The sequence below is a fragment of the Sturnira hondurensis genome, unplaced genomic scaffold (genome assembly GCF_014824575.4).
Source record: "Sturnira hondurensis isolate 20B ecotype Veracruz unplaced genomic scaffold, ASM1482457v3 Scaffold0000167, whole genome shotgun sequence".
Lineage (NCBI taxonomy): Eukaryota > Metazoa > Chordata > Mammalia > Chiroptera > Phyllostomidae > Sturnira > Sturnira hondurensis.
The window spans coordinates 1812679-1833639 of record NW_028072798.1 but is presented as its reverse complement, the minus strand read 5'-3'; the positions used below and the strand labels follow the sequence as shown (position 1 = coordinate 1833639).

Below are 20961 nucleotides of genomic sequence, written 5' to 3'. Positions count from 1 at the left end.
TTATTTTCCCAATGAGAACTTCCCTATCAAAAAGCTATTTAATCAACTTGAACATACAAACTTTTAGGGATATAAATTAAACACAACAAAATCTATTATAATACTTATTCTGTGATTTAGTTACATATATACTTAAAATATATATGTACTCATATGTTAAATGTTGTTTTTCTTTCTACTTTCACATTTTGTGTTACTCATTCTTCAAATGCATCTTCTGTATCAGTGGTCTTGTCCTTTCTAAAATCACCACTGGGCCATCTTACAGATTCCAGAACACATCACCTTAGTTTCTTTTTAAGTTGTTTAAGTTGCAACTTTTTAGATCCCACATTGATAGGCCTGAGAAATTATATCTCAAGGCACAAGGGACATCACAAAATATTAGGGTAGTTTTATATTTCCATTTTGATTGTTTTGTTGTCTTATTTTTTTTTTTGCTCTTTAGGTACACATTTCATATTTTTAATATCCAAAATACAATCCTTCTTCCATTTATTTGAAAAAGAATATTTAAAAGACTTTTTATAACATTCAACACCTTTTATTCATATAGTCCTACCCCATGCATAATTATCAAATTTGTATAAATATCTTTGCCTGATTTTTACTAATTTTATTAGGTAAACATTTATAAACTTAACATGACAATGACTGGAATCTTTTTAGGTTCTGTGTCTCCTTCGAAAAGTGCTTAATTGCTCAAAGTACAGTAATTTAAATGAGAAGTACAGTAATTAAATACAGAGAATGCTTAACAACGGAAAGGCTTCCTAAGGAATTGAATATATGGCATCTTCCTTTTTCTAAAGCAAAATTTGTTGGATTTGGGGGGGGATACATATTTGGCCACACACAGTTACACAAGCTGTAAGGTCACTTGTTCCTCAGTGCGGAAGCTGTGTTTTAAATACTGTCCGCTCACTACAGTCCTGAAATTCACCTCCCATTTGTATTTGATTAACTAGACTGAGTGTCTGAATAGCCATATAGTGTCTCAGATCCTCGATCAATTAATGTTCAGATTTAGATGAAACAAATACTACTTTCCTAAACCTCTTGGTTAATATGTCATCTTTACGAATTATAAAGTTTCCACCATGTGTCACTCAGACTACCTTTGTTCCCTGCCCCCTCATAAAATCTCCAACTACAACCTTTATTTTTCTTCTCGCTTTAGGACAGTGTCCTTGATATACCGGCTAGATTTCAAAACTTGTACTACCATAATATAATGTGAATTAATGTATTCACACTTGATTTTGGTTTTTCCCAGATGTGGATGTAGATAAGCCAGATGAGAAGTCTATTATGACCTATGTCGCTCAGTTTCTGAAACATTACCCTGACATCCACGACGCAGGCCCCGACGGGCTAGAGACTGATGTAAGTGTTCATTTATCAGGTATTGATATGCGCTCAATGAAAGGGACTCGGATTTTGAAGCATGCTCTTTCAAAAAAAATTGTAGTGCATTTTAATAGGAGAGCAATTGAGCAAACAATAGATATCACTGACTTTGGGAGGTTGTTTATTACAGGGAGAGTTTTCTCCCGTTTGTGTGTTGGCTATGATAGAGAAAACATTATTAATAAGTGCTGGATATGCAATACTGGTGAATTAAAATTGAGGCAAGATGTTGGTGTTGGGAAACTCCACTTTAGGAATTTAAAGATGGAAGAGATTTCATTTCCACCCCTTATTTGTGCATCTGGGTCTTGAGTCCCCTTATTCTGCCCAATTGGTTGAAAATGAAATTTGACTTTCAGATTTCTTTATATAAATTGCTGCTCACATCACACAAGGCAAATTGATAAAAGTTCTAATTACTCACTGTGGTTAGTAGATTCTTTAGCCCTTCAATAGTTTAAGTAATATTTTCATTTTTTCATACTGCTCAAATGACATATGCTCATTGTAATGAAAAAATTGGAAAAAAAGAGATTATCTCTATTTGACTTTCTAGAGAGAACATATTCTAGAAAAACAGTAATATGTTGGTGTGAGTCCAAACATTTATATATGTAAACACACAATATTTTAACAGAAATAGAACCATAGTATACATACAATTATTTTAATTTAATTTTATTGTTATTCAAATACAGTTTTCTGTATTTTCCTGCCACCACATTTCCTCACCCCACCCACCCCCGCTTCTCAACCTCAATCCTACCCTCTTTGGCATCATTGTATAAAACTTTTCCATGGCATTCTCTCCAGGTCATCATATATGTGTACAGTAATTTCTTTATTCAATCTTAATTTTTATAAATTTCTCATTTTTTGCTGATATAAGCAATGCTTTATGAACCGTTTTGCAATAAAGCACTGTTTTACAGTTCTTTCTTAGAAGTGTATTTCCTAGGCTAAAGAACTTACAGATTTTGAATGCTTTTTAAAAAGAATGTATCGTTCAGTTATAATTGTCCCCATTGCTCTCCCCGGCCCTGCCCACCTCACCTCTCCTGCATTAGTCCCCACTCTCCGCCCCCTCATGTCTTTGTCCATGGGTCCTTGATGCCTGTTCTTTGACTTGACTGAAGCTTCCCCCTTTTTTCTAGTTGTTCCCCTTCCTTCTCCCCTCTGGTCACTGTCGGTTTGTTCTCTTTTCCGTGTCTCTGGTTCTATTTTGCTCACTTGATTGTTTTATTGATTAGGTTCCACTTATAGGTGAGATCATATGGTATGTTTCTGTTTTCACATCACTTGTAGGAAAGTTTGTCCCATTTTATACTCTAGGCAGCACACCAGATGTTTTCCCAGTCTTCAATAACAATGGATGTTAACCATTCTCCTAATTTGGTAAAAGTAGTAATTTTTACTATAGACAGCTAGATTTCTGTTGCATTTATAATTAATTATAAGGCAAAATGACACCAAGGAAAGTAATAAGTGGAATGTTTAAAATGTGTTAAAGGTACCTCTCCATCTTCATCACATAGTTTCATGTAGAGAGTTTTTAGGGAAGTTTGAGATTACAGTGAAGAGCAACTGGAAAACCAAGAAATAAACTGAAATAGGCTTTCTAAATAAACTTAGAAACAGGTTTAAGAGACACACAGGAAGTCCAGGGGAGCATATCCCAAAGTTTTCCCATAGGAAAAGATATTGCATGAATAGAAATCAATAACTTCATAAAAGAATTAAGAAAAAAACGCATTACTCCTTTATCCTAGATTGCTTGGATGAAGTTAACCCAGCATTAAGGGATGCTGCTGTGTGAATCAGAAACTCTGAATAAAGCGTATTAGGAAATATGGCATAGAGAAAAATCAGCTTTCTACCTGATTTTTATATCAAATGTTTTTATCTTATTACCCAGTTGGACTTATTTCTGATCTGGGTTTACCGTATGTACTGTTTTAATTTCTCTGGCATTGATCATCTCCCCAGTGAGTAAATTATGTGGCTGCAAGGCCTGAGTAAAGAAAGAGTATGCTTTCCTAACCCCCACCAACAGGAATTTCAAGCAAAACCCTTAGAGATTTGAAACACCCAGTGCCGACATTAGCTTGTTAATGCGCTTACGAAAGAGGCTTTATCACTTGGATGTTAATCTCATTATCCAGGAAATAAATTCTGATTGTTCTTTTAAACATTCCTGCTATCCGATCCCTAAAAATAGGATGCAAATGATTTCTTCAGTGTTACTTCAAAGGTTAATTTTTGAGAAGAATATATTATAAACATTGCCCTTTCTTAATGTGGCATATTTTGAATGTTTGTGCAGCTATTTTATTTTATTTCATTATTATTTTTAATCATTTATATTTATTATTCTATTACAGTTGTCCCAAAGTTTCCTCCGTTGCCCTCCTCCACCTAGCCCACCAAAGGAGTGGGGGAGGGGATGATGGTGGAAAGAAGGGGGAGGGACTAGACAAAGAAAATGTGTGCATTCATGTGCGACCCATGGACATGGGTGGCAGGGTGGGCATTACTGCAATGTCTGTAATGTGGTACTGGGAATGTAGGGCATAACTGTCTAAAATGACTACTTTGAATAAAAAATTACATTTTTATGATGTAAGGCCTATGCTCAATGTAAGCTAAATGGCCATCTAATTCTATCCTGTGGACTATAGATTTTAGATTTTTATAGACTATGGACCTTATAGAGTATATCCACTCAGGCTGATGATGCCACCACCTTGGACAGTCAGGATTTGTCTGCAGAGGCCTTAGTAAATAGTTCTTTTAATTCATTTTTTTAGATTTATTTAATTATTGTTCAAGTACAGTTTTCTGTCCTATACTCCCAACCCTGCCCACCCCTCCAAGTACTTCATAATTCATTTTTAAAATATTGGCATCAGCTTATCTTCCAGGCTTCCATTTTTTAATGTATTTGATGTCTGTCTTCTTTATAAATGTATTAAAATTAGTTATTTTATTTAAATTAGATACCATTTTAAATCAATTTTTTTTGGACATAAACACACTATGCTTTTCTTGCTTCAATCAATAAAACGGTTAAAGAAACTTTTTCCCTAAAGGTATTTCCAGATAATCAGCACTCAGTAGTGAATGGAGTAGGCCTCTTGACCCATCTGTCTCACCTATTAAATGTTCAGTCACTTGCCCTGGCTGGTGTAGCTCAGTGGATTGAGTGCGGGCCTGCGAACCAGAGTATCACGGTTCAGTTCCCCATCAGGGCACATGCCTGGGTTGCAGGCCAGTTCCCAGCAGGGGACGCATGAAAGGCAACCATACACTGATATTTCTCTCCCTCCCTCCTTCCCTTCCCCTCTAGATTTAAATAAATAAAAATCTTTAAAAAAAAACGTTCAGTCACTTATCACTCATTCCCTTTCCTATTGCAACAAATACTACTGACCTCTCTCAGAAGCACAGTACAGTCTTCATTGTGGTTATAGGGATAGAGAAATGCATATCATGATCTTAATTATAGAGAATACTATGAATCCATATACCTTTTCTTTATATTGTTCTTTTAAAGTGTTTAATATTTCAAGACATTTCTAAAATGCATATATTGCCACATATGACTACTACAAATTAAAATGAAATCATCAAATGCCAGAATACCACATTGCCTTATTGGATTCAAATGTTTAGATTCTCTCAAAAGTTATGAAAGCATCTTGAAGTAACTATATACCCTTAAAATTATTATCTCCTTATTTATAGACAGGTGTTCCTCCATTGTTTTTTTATTTGCTTTTTATATAATTTTGTCCCTGATTTATATTACTTTCTATATGTTATCTTTTCATATTGTTAGGAAATATTTCCAGGTTTCCCATCTTTTGCAAATTGTATCCACAGTCTTAAGGTAAGATTTAAGGAATCTTGAATTAGTGACCTCTTTCAAGCATTCTATATTCCATAGCTTGTTAGCCATTCCTTCGCATGTACTTGTCTTTATAAACATTTCTTTTAATTCCTTAATTCTGTTATTTCCTTCCCCTTTCTATCAGAAAAAATAATATATGTAATTGCTATTAAATGTTAGTAACAGTCTGAGCCACTCAAATGAACTTTCCCATTAATACTTAATTATATGAAGACATCAATTAATCCCTCTTTAATAACAACTAATAGCACTAATAAAAGGGACAATTGACAATGACAATGTTTACTTTTATTATATTTGAAATGGAAAGTAAAAGTAAAGACTTATTTTTTATATTTAAAATGATTTTGCAGGAGGTCACTTATTGAAATGGGTAAGTCATTAATTGAAACTAATAATTCAGTTAATTTATAACACTGAGTTAATTACATGTCTTCCACTCAATATTGGCTCATGTGTTTTTATCAACTTCATGATGCGGTAAGCACGCAAAAACATGTGTGGAATTAATGATTAGGAACTCTTTCCCACATCCCAGTTACCCTGTACCTGAATTTTCTCACCTTTTTACATTCCACATAGGCCCGAGTTGAAGAATCTGTCAATGCAATAGGATTTATAACAAAATCACAATAAAAAATCAAATATAACCGATTTCAGATCAATTGTTACATTAACTTTTACTTCAGGTATACCAAGAGCATGGTGTGCCTTTGAGCTCTTAGAAATGCATCATTAGAGCGTTTCTGAGCAGGAAAGTCAACTGAAGATAAAACCTGTGCCTCGATCACAGTCACTGTTCATTCAGAGGAGCTCTCGCGAGAGGCGCTGCCCTTTCAGAGTCTTCATTCCATGTATTTCTCTATTTTACCAGTCAGTCGTGTATTCCGCGATTCTGCATGGAGTGATACAGGTTGCCATCTGGACAGTGCCTGTGTGAGACCCGAGTGAAAAACAGATACCTAAGTGTTTAATGTGGGGGGAAAGAGGCAACTCAGTGGATGATAAAATAGTGCATTTTGGGTAACTCTTTGAGTTCAGGCTGTTACAGGATCATTGAGGAGTCCCATCAAAATGTGGTCCCTAGACCAGCAATGTCAGAGTCATGCGGAAGCTTGTTAGAACTACAAATTCTCAGCCTTCACCCTGTATCTACTGGGCCGGAAAACTTGAGGATGGAATCCAGAAATTGGTTTTCACAAGCCCTCCAGATGATCGCAGTGCACGCTAGAGTTTGAAATCCCCTGGCGTAGACTTCTGGGTTGGAAAGAAGCCTCTGGGCCAGAGAAGGCTGTGCGTAAGCTGAGCTCTAAAGCAGGCGTATGTACCCCAGGGGGACAGGTTCCCAGCAGAGGAGGGTCGCCCTTGCAGGACTGGACGGTGAGAGTAGGCAGGGAGCGGCACAGCACTCGGCGCCAATCTCTGTACCAGGCGTGTTATAAAGATTTTGTCTGTGGGCCCCGATCCATGGGATGCGTGTGTGCTGACCACGCCCCCCCCCCCCCCATGATGGTGCAACAGTGGGGAGGTGAGAAACAAAGAAAAAAAGACACGTGCCCTAGGTCCCAGAGTTGATCCATGTCAGAACCAGAATCCGGAATCAGTGTCGCCTGCCTCCGAGGCCCGCACTCCCTGCTCCGCCCCTTCGCCTCTTCACAGAGACAGTTTCCTCTGTCCCAGAGCTGCCATCATCAAGTGAGATGCTGTCGTCGAAAGCTATTTTTAAATGCCAAAAAGTCACGTTAAATATATTTCTAGTTATGTTGGCATTCTTACCAGATAAGAAATCTTGATGAAAAATTAGGATATTTTTGCTAATTCAGTGCTAGAATGACTCTTGTTATTATTTGTGGAAATAGCATGTACGCTGATTTTTTTTTTTCATTTTCAAGATGAAGGTGGTGTCCTGGATGCATTTATTCAACGTACATTTGAGTAAACATCTCATAGATTCCATGTTGCCAGGGTCTAGAACTACCACATAGAACAAGAAAAATGTTGTTTTGTGTTCACATGGAGATTATAACACCGAATAATATTTTTCAACAATAGACTTGTTATTGTGATTGATGTTATTGTACTCCGATGCTATGGTGACTGTTGCTTTTTCAATTTGGTCAGAATTGATCTCGTTCGCCACAGCTCTCTGGGTTACCCATGGCCTTGGGTTTAGAAGCAAGTGCAAGCCTATGTTCCTCCTCCCATCCCAGCTATTGCTCTGAGTAGTTCTTTTACTTAGGGCAGCCCCTTCTTGCAGACATTCTCTTAATCAAATTAGTGTTTTCTGAGAAAAAAGAAAGAGATAATTTTAGTATTCCAAGGTAGGTTAAACTATTTTTACCGAATTAATTCTTGTTCTTTACCGTTCCTAAGGAGTGAAAGTGAATAAAGAGAAAAATTTTAGAGACAATTGAAACTTATTAAGTATTAACTCTTTTCTAGGATCAGTTAGGTGTTAATCAGCAATTAAATGGATGAAATGCACAGTTACTAATAAGATTGTGATGTCTGCTGGTTTCTAGAGAGAAGACAGGCTCATTCTGAAGGAAATGAAGGTTTGGATAGAACAGTTTGAAAGAGATTTGACAAGGGCACAGATGACAGAATCGAATTTGCAGGATAAATATCAGGTAATGTATGCAAAAGGGATTTCAGTTGCTAAAACCTTTTCATGAGAGATTTATGTATGTCATTTGTCTGTGTTTAATCTTTCCAATGATGTGAATGAAAAAGTCTGTGAAGAATTGAGGTGCATTATCTTGTTTGCATGTCACTTAATAATTGTATTTCCAGGTAAATGAGTAGTTTTAAATTGAGTGGGTCCACACTTATGTATAGCTCTGAGGCTTCATAACTTTTCTGGACCTCGGAGTTCTATAAATGACCCAGAAGAACAAATACCTAGTTCTCATTTTTTACAGAACTTATAATTTTGTAGATGTCATATAACAACAACAAAAACAGTCCACCACCAAATGGCTTCAGTGCCAAATTGGAAATCACTATCGAATAAGCTGAACTGAAGACAGGACCGCACTGTGAATATTTGGAGTGGGCCCACGTATGGAGTCAGTTTCTATGGTGACCTGCCTGGTTCTAAACGACTAAATTCCGGTTGAGGCCAGTTGGTGGTGGTTTCCCCAGTCTACCTACACTATTATTGACTGGATTTGGGCTTCCAATTTCTACTTCCAGGACACAAAATCATAAAATAAGCTTTCCAATTAAATTGTCACTTATTCTATGCAGCACTGACAGTTTTCCTATTTAAATAACACTGCATTTTAGTAGCAAAGCTATATTTTCTAGTCTCTATTATATTTCAATCATTTTTAAAGTTTATTTTTTATTGTTGACATTTTTACAGACGACCCTCTTTTCCCACCTCCATCATTCACTTCTGCTACAAAAAGGGTAGCATAATGTGGCTCAACATGACAAAGCATAAAAAATGTACTATTGCAATGTTGTGTGATTTCGTATAATCTATAAAGCACCCTTGCATTTAGATGGATGATGTCATCAACATTGTATTTGATGAACTTGGCAAAGTGAACAACATGTGCTTATATGTAGTGTATGCTTTTTTGCTTCGAAATCCAATGTGATATTTTTCCCCCAAAATACAATTTTTGGGGATGAACCCCACTTAAAAAATGTTAAACCAGTTCATTGAGAATAGAAATGCAAGGACAGACTGAATATATTTATTTAGTCCATTAGTGAGTTTTACTTTTAGCATAAATTATTAAAAACTAAACTGCAAGTTGTAAAGTTACCTGATCTACAGATATTATTTTATACATGAGAACCAAAGGATTAGGAAGTGTCAAGCAGAAATACTCCTCTAGGGCCAAATATGGTCACCAGTTTCATAAAACAGGGTGAGAGATCACCTGAAATCTGAACACAGGGAACAGTCTTTTTTGTTGGTGGGTTTATTCTGCCATCAACATTATCTGTTTCTATTTTTCAATCAATGGTGTATTTTTCAGTTTTCCCAAGCATGGAATTTTGGACGATAAAATTGAGGACTGATTTTATATTTTGGTATTTTTCATTACATTAAGTTAGAAGACTAGGAGGTAACTGTGGTAAAGTATTTATTCAGCATCTCCCCCCAGTGTTCCTCCTGCAGAGTCACACATTTGTTTACTCTCTAAGACTTAGAAATTCTTTCAGATGTGTTATTCGTTAGGTTCTGTAGAGCCATCCTCATGTTCTTCAACATAACTGCACGTGGTATTTTCATTTCCCATTTGGGTGGGGAATCCTATTTTAGGATGGGCTAATTTCATACAAAACCTAGGGGAGAGGATGTGTAGAAAGCATGTAGCATGAGCCAGTCTCATTGTCAGGGCATGATGAACGGTAGCCGTGATTAGTATCATGTCTGTTTCTATTATTATTGACAACATATATGAAGGGTTATCCAAATACGAGGGGTTGTTATTTAGGAAGTGTGGTTTCCTTTGCTGTTGCTTTTTCTGACTCATTGCCACGTTGTTGCTGTTTTTCCTCCCTTAGTCATTTAAGCACTTCAGAGTTCAATATGAGATAAAGGGGAAACAGATTGAGCACTTAATACAACCATTACATAAAGATGGTAAATTGTCACTTGACCAAGCATTGATAAAACAGTCCTGGGACAGAGTGTCCTCCAGGGTAAGTTCTCCCACGATTATTTCATTAGGGATTGGGTAAGTCAGTCAAGAATATTTTCCATCATTCTTTTCTACGCAGTGATGTCGCATCAGGTCCTCCTGCCTGAGGTAGGGAAAGCTTACCTTTGGAGCATCTTTGTCCTTTAAGCTAATGAAAGTACTTATATAAGAACTTTTTTCCTACCTGTAATGCCACCGTGGGCCAGACGACAGACCGAAATCTTGGACAACCGTCTGGTCACTTCTCGCTTTATACAAGTTAACTCTGGGGTTTTTAGGATTGGAGCCTTGACGTGGTCTCCATTTTCCATCATCATGTTCCATTACTAGTTAATAATCTTCTTATATTCACATTCATTTTTTATATTCTTTAATTTAGCATATCGTTTTATCTGGTCTTGCAAGAACCTGAAGGAAAACTGCTCGGTAACTTCAATATTAATACTTTGCAAACTTAAAGACCAAGATTTCCAAACCTCAGACATTTCTATAATGAATTGGAATACTTGCCTTGAACTTACCCTATTTTGTCATTTTTATAATCTATTTTTCCAATAAACTCTATCAAATAATAGCTTCGTTTGCAAGCACCTTAGCCCATTCTTCTTGGCATTTCATCAAGCTGGGAAATGGTGCTGGAGAACTGAAGAGAGGGGAAGACACCCACGTGGGTAGAGAGTTGTGTTATTACAAAAAGAATCCTGAATACTTGTCTTCCCCTGGAGGTGTCTAGATGACCCTGGTTTTAGGGACCTGTGCTGTGGGGCAGACACACGAGCTGGTGTGTAAACTCCTACCTCCCAGCGTGTCAGCAGACCCAGCCGCTTTCCTGTCAAAGGGGAAGAGCCAAACAGGAAGTCTGTGGGTGCTTCCTGCTCTTCCTAGAAGAAGGACACAGCTTAAGCTCCTAGTACTAGCATTTCACATCTCAGATGAATTTTGTTTCCTCAAAATTGGCTTATTATTGTAATTTCCTCCCCATTCTCAAAGCATTGGATGATGCAGAACACAAATAATTCCTTACTCGATATTTATGAAATTAACCTGAAATTAGTAACAAAGTTTTATGTAGGCTTTAAAACCCTATGGGGGAATTTTAGCAACTGCCTTTTGAATGAGAGATAATTCTGGTTTTCCACTTTTGTGTTTCAGCTCTTTGATTGGCATATACAGCTTGATAAATCTCTCCCTGCCCCTCTGGGCACTATAGGTGCCTGGTTGTACAGAGCAGAGGTGGCCCTGAGGGAGGAAATAACCATTCAGCAGGTCCATGAGGAAACGGCCAACACAATACAACGAAAACGTGAGCAACACAAGGTAAATGCTTGGATCCAGAGAACATCCAGCATAACTTCAGGCGTAGTGTGGTCTGGAGGTGTGGCCTGTTTAGAACTTGCACTGACACAGGCCTCCCAGGTGTCCGTTTCTACTGACCCACAGATGTCACGCCTTCTTAGAAGTTCACTGAGCTGTGTGTGTCTTCTGTACTCATTAATCCGGTAGAATTGTTTCCTGGGATACCTTCCAATAGCTCTGCGGTACTATTTCATCTGCAGGTATCTTGGTTATTTCTGTTGCTATGTTATTTTCCAAAAAATAAGCCCACAGACTATATGCATTTATACAATAATGTAATTGGCCATTGGCTCCAGACCACATTCCTGCCTCTGTTTTCAAAGGAAGGCAAGCCAGGTCCTCAGGTGCTGAGGTTGGGCTGGAGGTGGTGCAGGCAGTGGTGTTAGGAAGTGGTAGCCTTATGCCTTGGTGACCGCTTAGTCATTGGTGACTTTTTATAGCTTACTGTTTGGTCAGTTGTGCTTGGTATCAGTTCTAACACCTCCTCTTTGTGTCTTGCAATAGGTAAAATGTAACTGAAAGTGCTGATTTTGTAAATACAGTCCTGCATTTTGTGCAGTTGAATTTGTGTACCTCGCTAATGGTCTCAGGGGAGGGTTACTGTAAATGTGGAAAACAAACTGACATGGAGAGACTTCTACGCGTAGCCACATATGTGCAGTTGATAACTCATGTGTGTTTTCTGCAATATTATTGGTATTTTTGATGCTGCCAAGGAAATCAACTGTCGTATATTCTGGAGTAGATTATAGAGTCAGTTCATCACAGATTCTATTGCACGCCCCTCTGAACACTCTTTTGGGGACCAGAGACATAGAGACGTCATGGGATTTCAGCTCTCAACCCCTTCAGCTCATCTCACCAAACCCAGACTGGCTCACCCACCGAGGCTGACCACAGGGTCTCGTGATCCTAGGCAACCAGGCAGGGTCCTGCCGCCATTCATTCTCGGGCCTTCTTCATTTGTAGTCAGTACCTTCAGACACTTTTAGTTGTGCAGATTATCTCTTAGTCTTCTTTCCTTTCCACCACACTGCCTCCAACACACACACACACACACACACACCCCCCTTTCCATACACTGCCTCTTGGTGGAGAGTGTGACTTTGGGGTTTGTTCCGTCCTTAGAGATGCACATACATAAAATCTGGGCCTGCTAGTTGGTACTTTCAGTCTCTGAAGATGCAGGATAAGAGATTAAGTCACAAGAATTTCCTGGGTTTGGGCCAAGTTCAGCTTTCTCAGAAGCATAGAAGAGCCTGGACCGTGTCCATGTTGAGATTCCCAGTATACGAAGAGCAGGAGACAAAGCTAAAACAGTTACACAGACAATACCACTCTTAACAAATGAGCAGTTCACCCTAAGTACAATTCAAATTTTTTTCTTTGTGTAAATCATGTAACAAAGCAATGCTTAGCCGATGTGAATGTCTCATATGAAAGAAGTCACCTTGGAGTTTTAATCAAATATGAGATGCATATCAGTTGTGAGGTAGATGTGTCAGTTCAGCCAGTATGCACTGAGAGCCTACTATGTGCCAATTTTTGGCCCCCAGGAGATTGGTGGAGGTGTCTTCAAACTAGAGGTTTGAGAAACGGCATGTGCTTGTTTATTTAATAGACTCACACCTGACTGAAATGCTCCACCAAAGAGAAAATGTCCAACAGTATTAACTGTACTGTTTACTAGATAGTGAGATTTCGCAGAAATATTGATTCTGGGTACACTGTAGGCAGCATCAGCCCCAATGGGGAATGAATTTAAATTGGATGGCATGATCTTATTGTGTCTGAGTGTATGATTCGAGGCTCTTCCTGACACTTCTGGCTCCGTGGCGAGAGAGAGACCCTGTGCCAGCCACTAAGTGTCAGCCAGAGCATCTCTCTGCCCAAATGTAGTAAACAGCCATAAAAACCAGGAAAGGAGTGGAATGGGGAGAACAGGAGGAGTTGGAGTCAGAGACAAAGATTATCAGATAAGTACCTGGGCCCTATCTGGAAAGCCAGAAAGGACTAGGCTGAAAGAGAGGGAATGGAATGAGGAGACAGTAGGAAGTGAGCAGAGGCAGGTAGGGGCTAAGATGAAGTTCAAGGCAACTCTCCAGAATTTACTGAAGTGGGAACTTCTACTAAGTCGGGGCACAGGTACTTAAAGCCATAGAATCATAAAACAGTGTAATTGTCAATTATAATATCAATTCTCATTCATTCAAAATATATTTACTAGGTGTCCGTAATAAACTGAGCTTTGTGGATGCGAGAAATGTGGATCATGATTAATAACTAAAATTATGGGTTTTCTCAATAGCAGAAAAATCAGGCTATCAATTAGCTATCATTACTCTGCTCTGATATATTTGGCTCACTTGAAAATGCAATAAATTGCCCTGGCTGGTGTAGCTCAGTGGATTGAGCACAGGCCTGCGAACCAGAGGATCGCGGTTCAATTCCCAGTCAGGGCACATGCCTGGGTTGCAGGCCAGTTCCCTGCAGGCCAACTCCCAGCAGGGGACACACGAAAGGCAACCATACATTGATGTTTCTCTCCCTCTCTCCTTCCCCTCTAAAGATAAATAAATAAAAATAAAATCTTTTAAAAAACGCAGTAAATTGATAAAAGCACGATATAGGAATCATCAATGTATGAGCGAGAATGGTTGGGAATATTGTCTTCACATCCCAATTGAAAAAGAATTAAGGCTCATGCCATGAGAACTTAAATATGCTATCAGAATCTAGAATTCTTGATTTTATCCATTCTCACTTCTTAATATACCTCATTACATTACATCCTCATTACTTAATTCATAAGCAGTTTTCAAAAATGGAATTCAGATAAATTTTTAAATACATTTTTTAAGAAGTTCACTTATCTTTCTACCAATTTTCAATTTTTTAAAAAAATTAAACTTCCATGTATAGAGAAATATACCCTGGAAAACCAGGCATACCTCTATTATCTTTTCTATTTTTCAGATCCCTAATGCTCAGGTATCTAGAAAAATAACAATACTCTTAGCTTAGACTTGAGAATTTAGCCATGTTTCAGTCCTAAGTACTTAATTTTGCTAAGCACTTGACATTCGGGATTCAAAATAGGTATTCTCACTTTATAGATAAGTAAACTTTAGGCAGAGAAAGGTTATGTGCCTTGCCCAAGGTCACATAGTTGATATTTCAGGTGTTTTTAAGCACTCAGCTTAAAATGTGCCCACATATAATACATGTAGACTAAATGTTAGTTTTGTTAGTAGCGTTGCTTTGCCAGAGTAAGGCTTTCAGTCTTAAGGAATCATGAGAATAGTCATCAGACTCTAACTGTCCTTACTGGTTATCAACCCCACCCAGATCGCTTTCCTTCCTTTCCTGGAGATTTTATTCCCTGGACAACAGCACAAGCCATTGTTTTTAATAACTTCAGTCACCTGTCGCTGATCTTTCCCATACCCCGATCTCCTAATTTCTCAGTTTCCTGGATCCTGCCCCACACCCTACCCTAGCCACTCACTGCATAGGCACAGTCTCCTTGTCATCACCAGTAACTGAAACCCCTCCACAATCTCCTTCTCAAGCATCTGACTGCCCAACCAGAGTTGCCCAGATCCCAAGTCTTCCCTTCCTCTGTGCTCTATAATCCATTCAGCTGCTATTTTACTGCCTTGCATCCTCCTCATGCCATCACCTAGTTCTCTCTGTTCTCTGTTTAAATTCGAGGCTCAGTCATTCAAATCAACCCTCCCTGTACACACCCTCATTGCCTTGTCCGGGTCGCACTTTGCCCTCCTCTCCAGGTAAAGCACAATGCTGGTTAAAGCCCACTCTCTGCCTGGTTCCCGCCCCCACAGATGCAGCTGGCCATGGCTGGTGAAAAACACACTCCCAGGCATGATGACTAACCTAAGTGGGCCCTTAATGCTGCCTGGCGCGCCAAAGGCATTGCCCGACTCCGTTCCCTCTCCATTCCCGGGACAACTATTTCATACCTGTCTCTTCAAGCCCTCCACACCTCCTCCCCCATCCTTACTCTTAGCGGATGACAGGGCTTCCTATTTGGGGGGGAAAATAGAAGCAATCAAAAAAGAATTTCCCCAAGCTCCCACGACCAGAGCATCCCACCCACGCGCGTCTGTGCTCCAATACTCCTTCTTCACTTCTGTTACTATGGATGGACCATCTGTGCTCCGAGCAGAGGCCACACACGCACTGCATCCCATCCTCCCTCTCTTCTCTAAAGGACAATGCCGATAGTTCCCTCCTTCTTTACTTTTTCTCTCTCTTTGCTATTTCTTACCCACATAAAGTAGGCTGCTAGTTCTCTCACCTTACGTAAGTCTCTTTCTCATAACTATAATTTGCCCCCTAACTACTATCCATTTTTCCTCTTTCCTTTTACAATAGTAAAACTCTCGGTAAGAGTTATCTCTGCTTTCATTTTGGTTTCAAAACACTCTTGCCCAGTCCTTCCTAGAGCCTGTTCCAGCCAAGTTTTCCCTAGCAGTGCAAGGGGGGGTTCTCCTTGACCCTCACGCAATGGCCAGCTCTCAGGTCTCATCTTACCTCCCCTATCAGAATTCTCTCATACTTATCCTTTTATCCTTGACACACTTTCTTCACTTAGTTTCCTAGTTTTCTTTTTCCTCCTTGGGCTCTGCCTTTCTAGTATTTCCACAAATATTTAGTATGTGCCAAGCAGTATTCTAGGCATTTGTGATATGCCCACAAGCAAAATTATGTAACTTAAATTCTAGTGGGAGGAGAAAGATAAGAACTATTAAGCATAATGAATAAATGCTAGATTAGGAGCTTAAAGGACAGGAAGTATTAAGTGGTATTGCATTTTTAAGTAGGGTAGTCGGTGAAACCTCAGTGAAAAGATGACATCACCAGGCAAGCATGTCTCTACCTCTGGGCCTTTGCCCTTACCCTCTTTCTGGAATGTTCTCTCCCTTTGGCTTAAAACATTCTCCCACTGATATTCCCATTATATGCCTCTTTGCCTCCTTTGGGCGTTTATTGAAAGGTCACCTTTTAGCCAACACTTTCTGGGCCATTGAAATTACAACTTCCTTTCCCCCTTTATCTTAATCTTAACTGCTATTTTAGTTATTTATCTTATTTATTGCTAGATTTCCTATACTGTAATTCCATGAGGGGAAGATCATTGTTTGTTTTCTCTCTCTTGTGTCCCTAGCTCCTAAAAATGGATTTTAGCAATATCCAGGCTTTCAAATGTTCAACTGGGTCGATATTGCTCACACATAGTTTCTCAGAATTTTTCCATTGGACTAAGTTTTCAAGATTATTGTCATAAATTGCTCAAAACACTCTGTTTTATTTTGGTGCACTCTTCTCTGTACCCGTGGGTAGGCCCCTCTTTTTGCCCATATTGTTTCTTTGCACTTTGTCACTCTCCTTGATTGCACGTTGGGCACCGTCGATTTTCTCTTCCATTGTTGATTTTTTCTAATCAGACGTTCGGCATTGTTGATTTCATCTGTGCCCATCCACTTTCTTACCAGAGAAACGATATTTTAGCAGTGTCACACTGGCTCCTGGGAGGGTCGATGGAGTTGAGGATAGAGGGTAGGAGCCACCAAGCCGGTTTCCGTGGTCCAGGTAGAGTCAGTACCACCAGGGTGGGAGCTGTAGAGACAGTGAGAAACGCTCAGATTCTGAATATATTTTGAGATCAGATCAAAGAGAATTTTCAGCATTAAATACTGATTGAGAAGGAAGGGGAGCCAGATATGACATTGTGATTTTTGGACTGAGCAACTAGAAAATGGAGTTTTCATTGATGGAGAAAGAATGAAGCCGGTTTGGGAGAAAAGATCAAAAGTTCAGTTTGGGGCATGGTGAGCATGAGACGTTTTCTCATTTATGTGGACACACAGAATGGGCAGTAGGAGAAGAGAAACAGGAGCTCACAACAGGGTGAAGACTGAAGATAAATACTCAGAATCATGGGCATATAGAGGGAGAGTGAGTGCTTTGAGACCAGAGAAATTAAATAAGGAAATATAGACAGAGAAAAGAATCAAGAACTTAGCCCTGAAGGAATCTAATATTAAGAGAGCAAAGAGCAGAAGAAGAACCAGCCAAAGTGTTCAAGAAGGAGCTGTCAGTTCGGGGGACCAGCCACTGTGTTTGTTGTCTTTGTGGCCAAAGGAAGCCGTCTATCAAGGAAGGGGTATCTTCAGTGGAATGGCCACAGCTATCCTTCTAAAATGCAGTTCAGTTCAGTTCACCCTTTGGCTCAAAACTCTCACTGGTTCCTATCTACTAAAAAAACACCAAAAGTTCCTACAAAGGCCCACCAGGCTCACAGATCTGCAGTCCCTCCCTCCTGTTCCCTCTGTCACCCCGACCTGCTGTCCCAATTGTCCCCTTTGTTCTCAGTCAAGGAGAGGTATGCTGTTCCCTCCCATGGCCTTGTGGATTTGTCAGNAGTTCACCCTTTGGCTCAAAACTCTCACTGGTTCCTATCTACTAAAAAAAACACCAAAAGTTCCTACAAAGGCCCACCAGGCTCACAGATCTGCAGTCCCTCCCTCCTGTTCCCTCTGTCACCCCGACCTGCTGTCCCAATTGTCCCCTTTGTTCTCAGTCAAGGAGAGGTATGCTGTTCCCTCCCATGGCCTTGTGGATTTGTCAGTTTTTCCTTGTAGTTCTGTAACTTTTTATTTTATATTTTTTGAGGCTCACTAGATGCTTTCAGGTTCAGGATGAGTATATCTTCGAGCAAATTGAAAGTTCCATCATTAGGCAGTTAATAACTTTGAAAGATCTCCATAATGAAATCTGTCTGATTTTAATACACTTAGACCAGCTTCCTTTCATTCGCATTTTCCTAGCATGATGTTTTTCCATGCTATTAATTTTAACCTACCATGTTCTCACTGTGTCTCTTGTAAGAAGCAGATAACTCTGTTTTATTTGGTCCTATTTTATTTGTTCGTCTGATCTGACAATCTGTACCTTTTAACTAGCGATTTTATGTTCTATTTACATTTATTTATAATTACTGATATACATGACTTTGCTTCTACCATTTGATCCCTTGCTTTCTATTTGCCCTACTTTATTTCCTACTTTCTTGCTGTTTTTTTTTTTAACTTGATTGAAGAATATTTGTTTGTTCCTTTGCTTGCTTGTTTCTCTTATTCCATGTTTTTCCTCTACTGGTTTGAAAGTTATAAACTCTGGTGGCACAGTGTGAGCACCCTGGTGATTATGCCATAGATCCTAAACAACACTGAAAATTAATACCTTGACCTCCTTTTAATCAGTGGAAGGAATTAAGAACACTTTACCTAGATGGTTTTCTTCTTAATTTACAAGTGGTTGTCGTCAAGTATTAAATTACTCAGATTTTTGTAAGACTGTAAGTTTGTCGTGTCTGCTTGTTCTCACTCATGGAGGCTTGTTTCTTGTGTTTGGAGACCTTGCTTTCCTCCTTCTCTATTTGCATTTGCTACCAACATCAGCACCTTAGAGGATTCTGGCTAAATGTGGGAATCTCAGGGTCAGTGTTCTCAGCGTCATGTTTTACTGAGAGCAGGAGACCTGAAGATTTCCCTCCCTTCCCATGAACTCACCAGCGAATTAATGTCATGTGCTGTGCCCAGCACCTGGCTGTTTTGTGGTGAGGTGGCCTCTCAGAAGACCCAGTGACGTCACGCCAGCTGTACTTCTTCTGTCATATGTTTGAAAATGTTGTGGTTTCTTTCCATAGCTTGTCAAGATGTTTTCAATGAACTAGACACTCGAAACTACAATAGGGAAAACTTCTTAGGAGGCAACTGCACCTTCAGGTGCCCCAGCGTAGTCACAGATATGGTCACACCCAACACACCAGAAATGGGTGTGGTGGTGGCTCTATGTTTGCCCCGAAGTCACTTAGGGGAATCTCAGCCAAGATCATTCACCATAGAAATGTGTCTGGATCTGGAAAGGAGGTAAATAGTGAATTAAACACTCGGCTACTGGCTGCTCTGGGACAGTCCTCTGCCCTCCTGATCAGCCCCGGTGCACAGGCTGCTGTCTTTCTGGGCAAGAGTGGATTTGTGGGTGTCTGGGCAGATGCCTGCAGATTCAAGGCAGGTCAAAATGCAGTCATGGCAGAATACATCGGGATAGAAGTGGTTTGCCCCTGGCTTCTTCTACACTGTCAAAATCAATGTCTTTCCCACAAAAAATTAATTTCACTTAGGTGAACAAACACATATAACTTCAACGTTTTAATTTAGGACGTGACAGCTTTCAGTTTTTTCCCTTCCAGCAAGTGGTTCTCATATGGCTTTAGGCTCTTTTTGGACTCTTTTTTCTAATTAATTCACTAAATCCTGGTGTGAGAGAGACAATGTTAATTTAAATGTATCATTCTTATGAGTCTTACTTTGGGGCTAATGAGCCTTACTTTTCACCAAGTGACAAACTATTGAGTACTTTGTCCTGCTATCAGGAAATGAACTCAGCTCTAGAAACTAGGGCATGAAACTTTCACCTCTGTCTTTCTTTGAAATTGGCTAAGAATTGTGAAATTTATGTCCGTCTTTATATACATAGGTCTGTTGGCAGTAAAACATTCAGAAAGCAAAGCAAGGGAGATTCAAATTCACCTAAATAAATCATTCAAATCATAGAGTTCTCTTAAGAAGTTCTATGCAGTCTGCAAAGAATATTTATGAACATAACCCATGATGTCAATGGGAAATGCCCTGTATTTATTTGACAACTTCTAACCAGAAGTGCATTTTCATAATATATTGTAATATAATTGACTGACTGTAGATGGCAAGCAGAGATCACTTTATGAGAGCTTGCATGCATTCAAAATAAAATCACATAGAGTCTAATATTTTTTTACCATGAAAGGGTTAAATGAGTTATGCTTAGTTTTCAGCTTTTTAAAAAGCAACATATCTAAAATTCAAGGCAGGAAAGAAGCACCAGCAAATCACTGTGGCCATTATACCATGTTCCTTAGGACCATGTACCTTTAAAATGATTGAATGCCTTCCCGTGTGAGAGGCATGTGTGTCTAACGATGCCATCACCACTAGGCACAGCTGTAGCCCGGGCCTTCCAGGCAGGCACCGGGCTCCTGGGTAAGGGCAGAGCCCATGACAGGCACCACACTGCCTGTGGATGTGGTAGCAGCACCAAATTGTTGAACACGTTGAGTCATCGGTACAGGCTGAAAATTATGCTTCTAAGCCTCCTGTGAACATGTTGCCTCATTTTTTTTATTTTTTTTAAAAACTGTATCCCAGGATCTGCTGCAAAACACAGATGCCCACAAAAGAGCCTTCCATGAAATCTACCGGACCAGGTCTGTCAACGGGATCCCAGTTCCACCGGACCAGTTGGAGGACATGGCTGAGAGGTAGGAGGGTGTCTTAACCGGAGGCTCTTTTTAAAACGCTCAGTGAATGCTTTTCCCATTTCTTTTCTTTTTAATGAATTTGTTGGTTGGTTTTTTTGTTTTTTTTTTACAGAAAGGCTTACATTTGATACAATAAAATTGGGCTTCCATGACATGTACTTAAGAATGCCAACATTTAACATATTATTAATGTAAAAGGGTAACCCTGATTATATTCAAAGCCTGGAAATCAT

The 20961-nt window shown here is 39.4% G+C and overlaps 1 protein-coding gene across 8 annotated transcripts in view; it reads left to right on the top strand.

The window, feature by feature from the left end:
* Positions 1-20961, top strand: part of SYNE1 (spectrin repeat containing nuclear envelope protein 1) — a 407591-nt gene that overhangs the window by 100973 nt on the left and 285657 nt on the right. For 7 of the 8 annotated variants that reach the window (XM_037051212.1, XM_037051603.1, XM_037051376.1 and 4 more), the window contains exons 9-14: positions 1277-1386; positions 5249-5299; positions 7843-7950; positions 9848-9985; positions 11137-11301; positions 20616-20728. In XM_037051212.1, the coding sequence (XP_036907107.1) occupies positions 1277-1386; positions 5249-5299; positions 7843-7950; positions 9848-9985; positions 11137-11301; positions 20616-20728 (685 nt within the window). The remainder of the gene's footprint in view (positions 1-1276; positions 1387-5248; positions 5300-7842; positions 7951-9847; positions 9986-11136; positions 11302-20615; positions 20729-20961) is intronic. The other variant, XM_037051453.1, reaches the window with a different exon arrangement.